We start from the raw sequence: 11,679 nt of genomic DNA on the forward strand, positions 1-11,679 counted from the left end.
TAGATAGATAGATAGATAGATAGATAGATAGATAGATAGATAGATAGATAGATATGGATTTTTTTTTGTTGTTGGACATGGCCAAAGTGAGAATTTAATTTGCTTGACTATGGCTATTTGTTGCAAGCGTTTTTGTTTTTTTTCTTCTTTCCCCAAATAGGAAGATTGATGGGAAGGAGAAAAATTAGGTTTTTGTTCATTAAATATTTTTTTAATTTAACTTTCAAATGTAAAGTGCTTAATAAATTTTAATGTACTATGCAAATGATAACTATTATTGGTGGTGGTGAAATTATTATTATTTCCTCCTATATATCCACCACAGAAGTGAGGTCTAATGTTTGACGTCTGATACTGCACTTTCCACTGTCCCTGTAAAAGCAAAATTGAGGGACCCTTCAGTGTTTTACTTTGCTTCATGGCCAAAGAATCTATCACCTAGCCTATAGGTGCTGACCCTTTCTGTGGTTAGTGAGGGTGGTCCTCCCAAAGCATACATTGTCTGATGCCAGAGGATCAGTGTGTGCCACTGGCATAGACTTCAAGAACTCAGGGTGACCAACATATCATAAGAAAGCATACACACAGGACTTTCCAGAAGGGCAGCCTTTATACCCTAATATCCTAATAAAGAATCATAGAATTTGAGAGTAGAAAAGTACCTTAGAGATCATCAAGTCTATTCTCCTTTGCATATATAAGAAAACTATGACTCAGAGGGATAAGTTGATTTGCTCAAAGTCAAGCAGCCTGTTAGTAGCATGGGGTGCTTCATGAAATCTGTTGTTTTACCAACATGGTCTCTTAGAAAAAAAACTTTTCCTTTCTGTGAGTGGCCTACAGATGAGCTGGTTGTAGAACTTTCTGTATCATTTATTCATCCTTGGAATCTTGGAAGGAATGGAAGAATCACAATTCAAATGTGGCTGTACTATTTACTTTACTTCATGAAACACCTAGGAACCATTCCTATTTCTTTAGATTTCTAATGGACATTATCTGGGAGAGCAGGAGCATGGTGTCATGGTGGACTGCTGGACCTGGAGGCAGGAAGACTGGGAGTTGAATTCCACTTCAGACACTCACTAGTTGTGCAAGTCACTAAACCCTCTGGGCTTCAGTTTCCTCATCAGTACCGTGAGGGGATTAGATTTAATAACTTCTAAGGTCCCTTCCAGCTCAAAACCGACAATCCTATCAATTCTGGACACAGTGAACCCAGAATAAAAACTGTATCTATCTGGTTAGACACATTAGAAGTACAGAGCAAATCTCAAAAATACATTACAGAGGGGGCAGAAATAAGTTATATGGCTAGAAAATAAAGTCTAAAATACTTTACTTGAAACCTTTGAAACTGAGCAGCTATTTACTGTGGACCACATGTGTCTCAAACCTTTGATGGTGAAGGGAAAACCTAACCTGAGGGAATTTTGCTGTGAAAGATTTGGAAAAAGAGATCACCCTTTCTGCACAAATATATAATTTCTCCCTAACCGAGATCCATGCTCCACAGTTGCCAGAAATGGCATAATATTGAATTCTAGAATCTCAATGCACCCTCCCTGCTGCAACTGCTTTGGAGTTCACCCAGACCTCTGTCTGATCTGTTCTGTTCTAAACTTTTCGTGTATTGGTGTTTTGTTTTGGGGATGAGGGCAAGGGATACTTCTTTCCATTTTAGTCTGAGTTCATTCTGGTGCTTGAGTTGGGGCATGGAAGGAGAACTATTTTTCTTTTTGTGTCTGATTTCACTTCCCCCTTCTGAGGGATGTAAACCAGAGTGCCCATCTTGTCCTTCCACTTCCTTCTTTCTACTTTTCTCACCTTACCCACCCTTTCTCCCCTTTATTTCTTGAATCCTTTCCTTTACTCTCTCCACATCCCCAATACCAATGTCAGGGATGTGATTAGGTTTGGGGACTGGAGAGAAATCTTTCCCTTTTACCTCCTGTCCTCTCCCTTCTTCCTTCTTGCAAGCTCCAAGTTATTTTCTCTGGTTTTCAAATATTACTATTCCATGCTTTGGGGAAGGAAGTGGATATATCAAAAGTGGGAGAAGTTTATTTTCTGTGGAAGCAATTTATGCCTTTTGGAAATGGCACAGGCTTGATTTAACATTTAAAGACATTTTTGGTGACACTGAATTAATAGGTATAATTGAAAAGAAATGTACTGCTTTCTCTGATTTCCAAAGAAAAGAAAGACACATTGATTTAATACATCACTAAATTATCCTATTGGGCATTCTGCAACCCTCAATTTTTTTTGGCATATGCAACTTTAATCAAACAAACAAAAAAAAAGGAAAAATCCCATATGTACATTAAATGAAAAATTTTGAAGTGTAGACAAAAGTAAAGTTTAACGGAGGGAGTCCAGCCACTTTTATGTATAGCTCAAGTTCCAAAAATACCATCTTATGGGTCTGTACAAAAGGGTTTATACATAAAGTCTGTACGTGAACCTTCATTTTTAAATAGCCACCAGAATCATGAAAAGTAATAGAATTATCCCAATGCCTCACTATTCAACTTAATGATAGAAAACTATTTCCATCAGTTCTGAACAAAATCTAGTTTTCCATAAATATACTGTACCATGTTTTCGAAAACTAATCTCAGAACTTTGTTTCCTCTTTTTCATGCATAAATAACATTTACTTATTCATTTCCTGAAACTGGAAAATACATACCTCAGTGAATATGTTTCTGTTTGAAAGAAACATTAGCATAATTTAAATGTGTGTGATCAGCATTCTTCATTACTAACTTCACCATCAGCTGTGTGCCTCAGATTTAACTATTCAGCTTGTTAGAACAAGGTTATATTTACTTATTTGTAAGTGTGAAATTTGGATTTTCTTGCTCTTGTATACTGGTTATGTAAGGTCTTAATCACACAGTTCTTCATTCACAACATATTGAAGCATTGAACCCAAGGCTATTGAAGGAATGATTATAGATGGGTAATTGTCATCCTGAAGAATAATTTTAAAATAGTATCTCTCTGGGTGAACTCGGAGCCCAATATTGGTTCAGATTTCTATTAGTGATTTGAATGGTAGAATAGAGAGCATACTCTTAAAGTCTTCAGATAAGAGACAAATGAACAAGAAGTTAGGAGAGAATACAAAAATTTCAAATACATTTCAATACAAATAATTCAAAATAAAATTCAATACAAAAAGTCAAACTGAATAAAGTCCATTTAGAACAAGGCACGTGAGGAACAAAAGGTAAAAAGAATATTCTCCTTTGACAGAAAAGGATTCAAGGATCATAGTAGATTACAATATGGATGCATTAGCATGAAATACTATGACTTACAAAGCAAGCCCATTCTTGGGATAGCCTAAATAAATTATTATTATATACATATAAAAATATGTTAATCATAATGAATCAGTTGATCAATCAACAGGCATTATTTATCAAGTGCCTACTATGCACTAGATACTGTGCTAAGCACTAGAGACACAAAGACAAAACAGTTTTGTCATCAAGGAGTTTACAATCTAGTCAGGCTAAACAACATGCTCATAGATAGGTACATACAAAATAGATACAAAAATACAAGATTTTTTTTGGAGGGAGTTGGGTGGAAGACACTGTAAGTTAAGGGAATCAGGAGTAGAAGTACTCTATGTAGAAGGTGGAACTTGTTCTCAGCCTTGAGGTTAACTAGGAATTCTGTGAGATGTAGGGAAGAGGACATGCATTCCAAGCATGGAGGACAGCCATTGCAAAGGTATACAGATTGGATATGGAATGCTGTATATGAGAAACAGTAAGAAGTCCAATTTGGCTGGACAATAATGTATATAGTGATAAGGATGGAAAGGCAAGTAGGACCAGATCCTGAAGGGCTTTAAATGACAAACAGAGGAGTTTATATTTGATCCTAGAGGTAAAAAGAAGCCACTGGAATTTGTTGAATAGGTGAAAAACTCAGACCTGTGCTTTAAGAAAATTGTTTTGGTAATTATATAGAAGATGAATTGCAGAGGGGAAAGATGTGGCATGACAACTAATTAGGAGGCTTTTAAAATAGTCAAGGGAAGATCTTATGAAGGCCTGAACTAGAGTGGAAGCTTGTATGAATAGAGACAAGGGAAAAGAAGTGAAAGTTGTGGTGGAGGTAGAAATGAAAAGATTTTGCAATTGATTAGATATATAGAGTGAGTGAAAGTGAAGCATTACAATACTGGTTGACTGGAAGGATAGTGGTCTTCTTGACCACCACAGGGAAATTTGAAAGAGGAGTGGGTTAGGGGTGGGAGTGGGAGATGGGAATCAATATGTTCTGTTTCAGACACATTGAGTTTATGATGCCTCTGGGACAGCCATTCAAATTTCTAAAAGGCAGTTGGTAATATAAGACTAGTGCTCTGGAAAGAGACTAAAGCTGGGTATGTAGATCTAGAAGCCATCAGTTTATGGATGATAATTAAATCAGTGTGAACTGATGAGGTGACTAAGAGACAGCATGAAGAGAAAAGGACTAAGAATAGAGCCTTAGGGTACGCCCACAGTTAAGAGGTGTGATGTGGATGATGGTCCAGCAAAGGAGACTGAGAAGGAGCAGTCAGATAATTGCAGGAGACCCAAGAGAGAGTTGAGTCACAAAAACCCAGACAGGAGAGAATATCCACATGGAGAGGGTGATTAATAGTGTCAAATGCTGCAGAGGTCAAATAGGATGAGAATTGAGAAAAGGCTTTCAGATTTAACAGTTAAAAGAACATCATTAATTTTGGAAAGAGCAATTTTAGTTGAGTGATATTAAAATCCAGATAACAAAGGACTGAGTAAGAGAAGAAATATAATGAACTCAGCTATCTTCTTCTCAGAGATTGGCTGAGAAAGAGAGAAGACATTTAGGACTCCAGCCTGAGGGAATCATAGGGGTAGTGAAAATTTTTTTAAACATTGAGCATAAGTCAAATCTTACAATTCTACAAGATGTTAATACCTCAGAGGAGATCCAGGATATTTTGGAGTCATTATTCTGCCATCATGAAAAATAGAAAATAAGAAATAACTTGCATAATCTGACTGTTAAATGAATTAAAATTAAAACAGAAAGGTGGTTCCCACAATAGAAAGATTGACCATAGAGATCTATACCAACTGGAGTGTTAAGAGTATGGAGTGCTACACAAGTGGGCGTTGCTCATATAGGTTCTAAAAAACAGCCTTGCCTAGTGTCAACAAATTTCATCACGAAAACATGATGCAGTAATCCAAGGAACACAGACTCGTGGGAACATAGAAAAATGACATTGCAAAACTTTGAAACTAACTTAATCCAAAAATTTCTCTTTCTTTTTTGACCAATATTCTCTTGAAGGCTATCAACTGACTTTCCTTTCTTTTCTGTCTGGGGAAGGAAGATGACAGTTGATGGTGATACACAAAATTTTTTTACCTTTCCACCCATTTAAATTACTCTGACTCCTTAGGGCAAATCATTTGACCCCTAGAAAATATTGCTGCTGTGTTTAACTTAAAATGAATTAATACTTTATTGGAAGTTACATCTTCCAAGCTAACCACTTATTTGGTCTGTCTGAAACATTATTTAAAATTTTTATGGATGCCTTCCTTCCAAGGAAGGAACACATTTCATTCATACTATCTTACAAATAAGAATGAACCCCAAATCCAAGCCTCAACATGACCTAAAATGCTTCCAGGGAAAGTTGCTATAAGAATATTAGCTGTTCCCATATGGTAAAGGGAGGAGTGGGGATCAGGAATTGAAGAAGGATTTCATTCCATCTAGTTTTCTTATCAAGGTCTTGCATGATTTATTTAAGAGATTAGTAGAAGGAATGAAATTTTTAAAAATGTAACCAGTGAACACTGAACCTAATGACATCATGCTTTTCTCTCTTCCCCCCCCCCCTTTTTAACTCCTTATCTTGGAAGTATTGACATGAAGCTGAAAGAAAAACTGTAGCTGGTGGGGGTTTGCAGGAGAAGATGATCCCTGAATTGAAGCCCTTCTAAAACATACGTACCTAGAAGAGAAGAGATGACTGATGACTCACTTTGCACTACCTGGTGCCATTGGAAACTTCAGGGTGGAGGTGGGGGGAAGCAGTGGTGAATTTTTTTCATTTAACCATAGTTTTATGTAATTGTGTGTGTGTCCAATTAAGTTATTATCCTGTGATCATGAACCTCATGTACTCTTTAGTTAAACCCTCCCAAGAAAGCAGAGAGTTCTGTTTGTATGCATTGCTGACTGTAATATCTCTCACCTCCATCACTACCCTCAACCTCTTAGATAAGCCAGACAGGAATATTAAGAGATAAGGCACTTTAATTCCACAGATTACTTCTTTTCCTTCATAAGCATTTTACATGAAGACAGTTTCATGTCTTCCTGTGTTATACTTACCCTATCTACAAAGCTTTCCCTACTCACATTGGTCCATAGGTCACAATACAGGGTGTGGAACCTTGATCCTTGAACTACATAGCTCAACAATTAGTGAGCATCCCTTAAAGTAACTTCCCAGAAAGAAATTCTTGCTTGAACCCAAACCAATTTTGTTTTTTATTTGTCTCATCTGACAGCTTTATTTTTCTTAATATATGGTCTTTTAAAAAACTGTTTATCACACAGTACCTAAGGAGGCATCCTAAGGCTAGGGAAGGTGAAATGCAACATGTGTATGGTTTCATGGGTACTGTGATACCTTTAGTCCTTCAGTCTGGACTCTCAGCTTAGTATGGGTCCTGTTATCTGAAAATATTAACAGCATACAACAGCAAACACAAAATAAGTGAACCACTCATAAAAACAAATCTGCTGTAAGATTCTATCCTTTGACTATAGGCTTACAATGTGCTCTTATTTATAAAAAATAATTCCTTCTCATTTTATCGATATGCACCATTTTACACAGCAACTTTATTTTTAATTTGTGTTTGAATTTTAATTTAAATATCATGCACATTTTTGCTTTGTTCATTTGTATTTAAGTATGTATTTACCCAATAGAATACATAAGTAAACACACCTAAATTTATTTTCTGTTTTTATAAATGATATAAATCCCTTTTATACCATTTGAGAGTAAAATGCATAGTCTTTTGAAAAAAAGATGGCAAACCACTGACCACAAAAATGTTTGTCTGGCAGTATTTGTTTACATGGCCAAAATGGAGGCTGTTCTTAAAAAACCTTTAATGGACAACATTTGATGCTAATCTCACTTTTTTTCTATATATGTGTTCTTAACTTCCAATACTACCTATCATCTGTGGGCTAGAATGAATGAGAGTCATGGAAATAAAGAGTTTCCACTCCGTACTGCTGTACGGATTCCAGTTTTATGCCATGGAATGATGGTTCTTTACCTTTTCTGGGAGAGACTTTTAGAATCTTAAATACTCAAGTGGATCTATGGTCTCATCAATTTGGAAGTTCTCCTCCCCACCCCCAACCCTCACCATAATGATGCCCATCACAGTGCCTCTGTGGCTGCCCATCCTGGACAACTTTTGTCCAGGTCCTCCCATAAGTTTACTATAGGGTTCCTCCCAACCTTTGGATATCAAATTGAATTTAACAGCCTCCTCTTTGCAACTTTTATTCCTAACTTCTCTTTTCTCTATAATCAGCAGACTTTTCCTTTCTTTTATCTCCAGACTTTTCTGTCTTTTCCCATTCCCTAGCCAAGACCTGTCAGTCCTGGTCCCTTTTAATTGACAAATGTGCCTGTGATTAAATCATTTCTTCCAAATACTTTAGATTCCATGCCCAACCCTACCTCACACTTCCAAAAATTCCTGCCCTAGGGAGCACTGGCCATCCCAGGCTATTGTATTTCACTTCTGGAAACCAGGTACAGTTCTGGGGAGATAAGCTTGAAGACACATATAAATTGGTAGAAGGCAGAGGTCATTTCCAACTAGAGAATAGGCTGAAATCTCACCATTGGACATGGCTTTTGATTCATCCTGCTGATTTATTTGAAATAGCCCTGGTAATCCACAGTTGTAGGCTTTATCTTCACTGACTCTACCTTGGATATCTTTACAAGTCAGTGGCTTTCCTTGGGCTTCTCCATTGTTTGCATGCCAATTCTGATATTTAGTTCTTTGCTTTTATATTCCACTAAAAAAGATAGACAATTAAATTAATTCTGCTTTCTGAAAGAAAGGTACTGTGCAAATTCAATTCAAAAAATCCAAGGAGCTGAAAATAATACCTAAATATATAGATATCTATACTGACCTTCACATTCTGATCAGTTTTGCTCTCTGGTTGACTTTTGGAAACTGCCTAGCACTTTACCTGTGAGTCAGTGGTTAGAAGAATGGAAGATTTGGGGGGACATTATTGCCTTCAAATGATGCTGTTCCCCACAAAACACTTCCCTTAAATGAACAAGTGGAAATGTTCATGGCCTAGGCACTCAGACAGTGAGAAACTTTGTTTGAAGGCGACAGCTGGGTGTGGGGGGAAATCCTGAAGCTCCTATTGAAGCCATATGATGTTTAAAAACAGGTTTGACAATAAGACCTACCTTAAAGCTTATTAGAAAGTCTGCTCGTAAGTGTCATCTTTAAGATATCTTAAATATTCAACTATGGTAATATGTTTGCAGTTATATCAATGCCTCTCAGTAGCTGATTCACATAGAAACACTTAGAATTGCACAAATTAATCTTTTATATACAAATGGGTTTTTCTACTATGTATCAGTTTGCTCAGAATAAAGTATATCTAAACTATTAGATTTTGATTTGGTAAAATCTCTATCTACATGTAACAATGATGCCTAAATTGTATAGACTAACCAATACAGAAATATGTAATAACATTGTATGTATGGCCTCTCTATAATTCTGAAATAAAAGCTATAATCTCAGATATCATTGTATTTCCTCTTTAGCCCTATAATGATTTTTATGCAAATTCAGTATGTGTCAGGCAGTCAATAAGCATTTATTAATCCCCTGCTATGTGCCAGTCACTGTGCTAAGTGCTGAGAATACATAGAAAAACAAAAAAATAACAGTCCATGTCCCCAAGAAGTTCATAGTCTAATGGGGGAGAGAACACACAAAAAATTATATATAAACAGTGTGTGTGTGACACACACAAACACACACACAGTAAATTGGAGATGATCAACAGCAGGAAGGCAGCAGAATTTAGGGGCATTAGAAAAGGCTTCTTGCAGAAGGTGGTCTTTAGCTGAGACTTGGAGGAAGTCAAAAAAGCCAGGAAGCTGAGATGAGGATGGAGAAAATTCCAGCCATGGGCGACAATCAGGGAAGGCGCTCTGAGTCTAGAGATGGAATGTCTTGTGTGAGGAACAGCCATTGCTTATAGTATTTCTATTTATTCCTTAACAGTTGCCCAGTTCAAACTTCTGATCCTATTACCCCAAGTTACCCTCTTTGGTTCAGGATTTGATTAAATTCAATATATATTTATTATGCACCTACCATGCAAGAAAGTCCACCAGGGCTGGGGATAAACAGACAAAAATAAACACTCCTTGCCCTCGGGGAACTTACATTCAACTATAATGTTTAAAATACTGTTTTTCTGAGTTACCTACCCTCTGTGTTAGCAATTCCCAAAGCTCTAATTGTTTGCTATCCTCCCCTTGCCCAAGTATACTTTCTCATACGTGCTCTGGTAAAGTACTGCATGGCATTCATTGAAAGAAAATTAGTTTTTAATACCTCCTTTCCACCCCTTTCTCTTAAATAATTAAAGTCAACCTGAGGAATTGCAAAATCAGGGTTATGAATCACTGCTGTAGCACCTTCTCTTTTCCCAATAGGTGCCTTGATATTAAGTGTGTATCTCCTGCCCTAATACTTACTGAGTTAAGTCCATGTGGTCTGCCAAAATTTGACATATCCATTCATTTTCAGTATTTATGAATTCTTGTAGATGTTCCATGATATACAGACATGTAGTATGTAGATATTGTGCTGGTCTGAGAGGAGGAAAAAGAGGTGGGTCATTATGGATGATGGAAAGGAGGGAATAATTTTCCATAGTAGACACTAGCTTTCATTCAGGTTGCTCTAATAAGTAACTTGAAGCCATGGAAGCTAGTCTTGGAAAAAGTGTTCCAGGTCATAATGAATCCCTAAGGGATCATTTTCTTTTGCATTTATTCTTGTACTTACTCATTTTAGCTGAGGTTGAATGTATTAGTTTGGTATTGCTTGCCAGGAATAAGTAAGAGACTCCACCCTGAATTGCCTCACCCTGTGTAACTGTTCAGCTAATGTTTTATGACTACACTGATGCAAAAGTATGGGTTTTTAATAGGATAGGGAGGCTACCCTGTGAGCACAATTTTCCTAAAGAGGACCAGTGTCTATAGCTCTGATACTCCATGAATAGTTATAGCATATTCATTAATGTGATTTTTTTTAGCAAAATTTTCATTCAAAAGGAAGACATAGAACTATTTTGACTTAAAATGTGAATGGATTAGATTCTTCAGTATAATGGAAGAAAATTACAAAATGAATATACAAACAAAAACTAATAATTTGATAATTATAAGAAATATAGTTTTTAATTAACCAATTATCAGCATTTATTAAGTGCCCGCTCTGTACCAGACACTGAGTTAGATACTTGGGATACAAATTCAAAGAATGAAAAAAGTTTATATTCTAATGGAAGATATTAAAAGTACATAACTATATGTATATATGAGTATTTGTGTACATATACATATATACATATATATGACATAGCATACATATAAAGTGAATAAATACAAATGTATACAAAGTGGCAAAATATGTGATAGTTTGGGAAGGGAGACACTAACGGTTGGGATCAGGAAAGCCTTCATTCAAAAGATGGTGCTTGAATTCCATCTTAAAAGAAGATAAAGGCTCTATGAGATAGAGATAAGGAAGAAGTGCACTCTGGGCACGTGGGATGGTCAGCACAAAGGAAAAGAGATGTGAGATGGAATGTCACCTGAAATAGTATGAGGGGTGGAGGCAAGATGGCAGAGTAAAAGCAGTGACTTGCTTGAGCTCTCCCCCAAACCCCTCCAAATACCTAAAGAAATAGCATAAAAGAAGATCAGGTAGGCTAGAAAGCAGAGAGCAGTGGGGCGAGGGGGTATGATCAATGAGACTGGAAAGAGAGTTCAGAGCCAGGTTATAAAGCATTTAAAAAACTAAATATAAGAGTGTATATTCTATTATGGAGGCAATGAGAAGTAAATAGAGTTCATCGAGTAGAGTAATGGCATGGTCAGATCAGCACTTAAGGAAAATTATTTTGGAAACAATTTGTAGGACAGACTGGGATAGTGAGAGACAAGTCAAGGAGACCAGTTAGAAGGCTGGTGCAGTAATCTAGGCAAGAGATAATGATGGGTTAGTACCAAGGTGGTAGATATGTGAGTAGAAAGAAGGACTGAGATGTGAGAAATATTGAAGATATCAAAATGGCAAGATTTGGCAACTGATTGGATATGTGGGATGAGAGAGCAGAGTCAAGAATGTGAATCTGTGAGACTAGAAACATCGTGGTACCTTAGAAAGAAATAGAAAAGTTTGGAAATAGGGAGTATTTGGGGATAAAGATGAGTTCATTTCAGACTTATTGAATTTGATGTGTGTGTGTGTGTGTGTGTGTGTGTGTGTGTGTGTGTGTGTGTGT

General features: G+C 36.7%; 1 protein-coding gene and 1 long non-coding RNA gene across 4 annotated transcripts in view; one reads left to right on the forward strand and one right to left on the reverse strand.

Moving 5' to 3' along the window:
- The window catches only part of LOC114025654 (protein prune homolog 2-like), a 226,028-nt gene extending 217,138 nt beyond the window's left edge, over nt 1-8,890 (forward strand). For both annotated transcript variants that reach the window (XM_027839129.1, XM_027839130.1), the window contains one exon: nt 5,934-8,890. In XM_027839129.1, the coding sequence (XP_027694930.1) occupies nt 5,934-5,964 (31 nt within the window). In that variant the 3' untranslated portion in view covers nt 5,965-8,890. The remainder of the gene's footprint in view (nt 1-5,933) is intronic.
- Nucleotides 8,891-9,136: 246 nt separating this feature from the next.
- The window catches only part of LOC114025656, a 72,725-nt gene continuing 70,182 nt past the window's right edge, over nt 9,137-11,679 (reverse strand). For both annotated transcript variants that reach the window (XR_003567058.1, XR_003567057.1), the window contains exons 6-7: nt 9,860-9,976; nt 9,137-9,313 (exon numbers count right to left, since the gene is read on the reverse strand). This is a non-coding gene — a long non-coding RNA (uncharacterized LOC114025656). The remainder of the gene's footprint in view (nt 9,314-9,859; nt 9,977-11,679) is intronic.

The sequence above is a fragment of the Vombatus ursinus genome, unplaced genomic scaffold, assembly GCF_900497805.2.
Source record: "Vombatus ursinus unplaced genomic scaffold, bare-nosed wombat genome assembly UNPS02014832.1, whole genome shotgun sequence".
NCBI lineage: Eukaryota > Metazoa > Chordata > Mammalia > Diprotodontia > Vombatidae > Vombatus > Vombatus ursinus.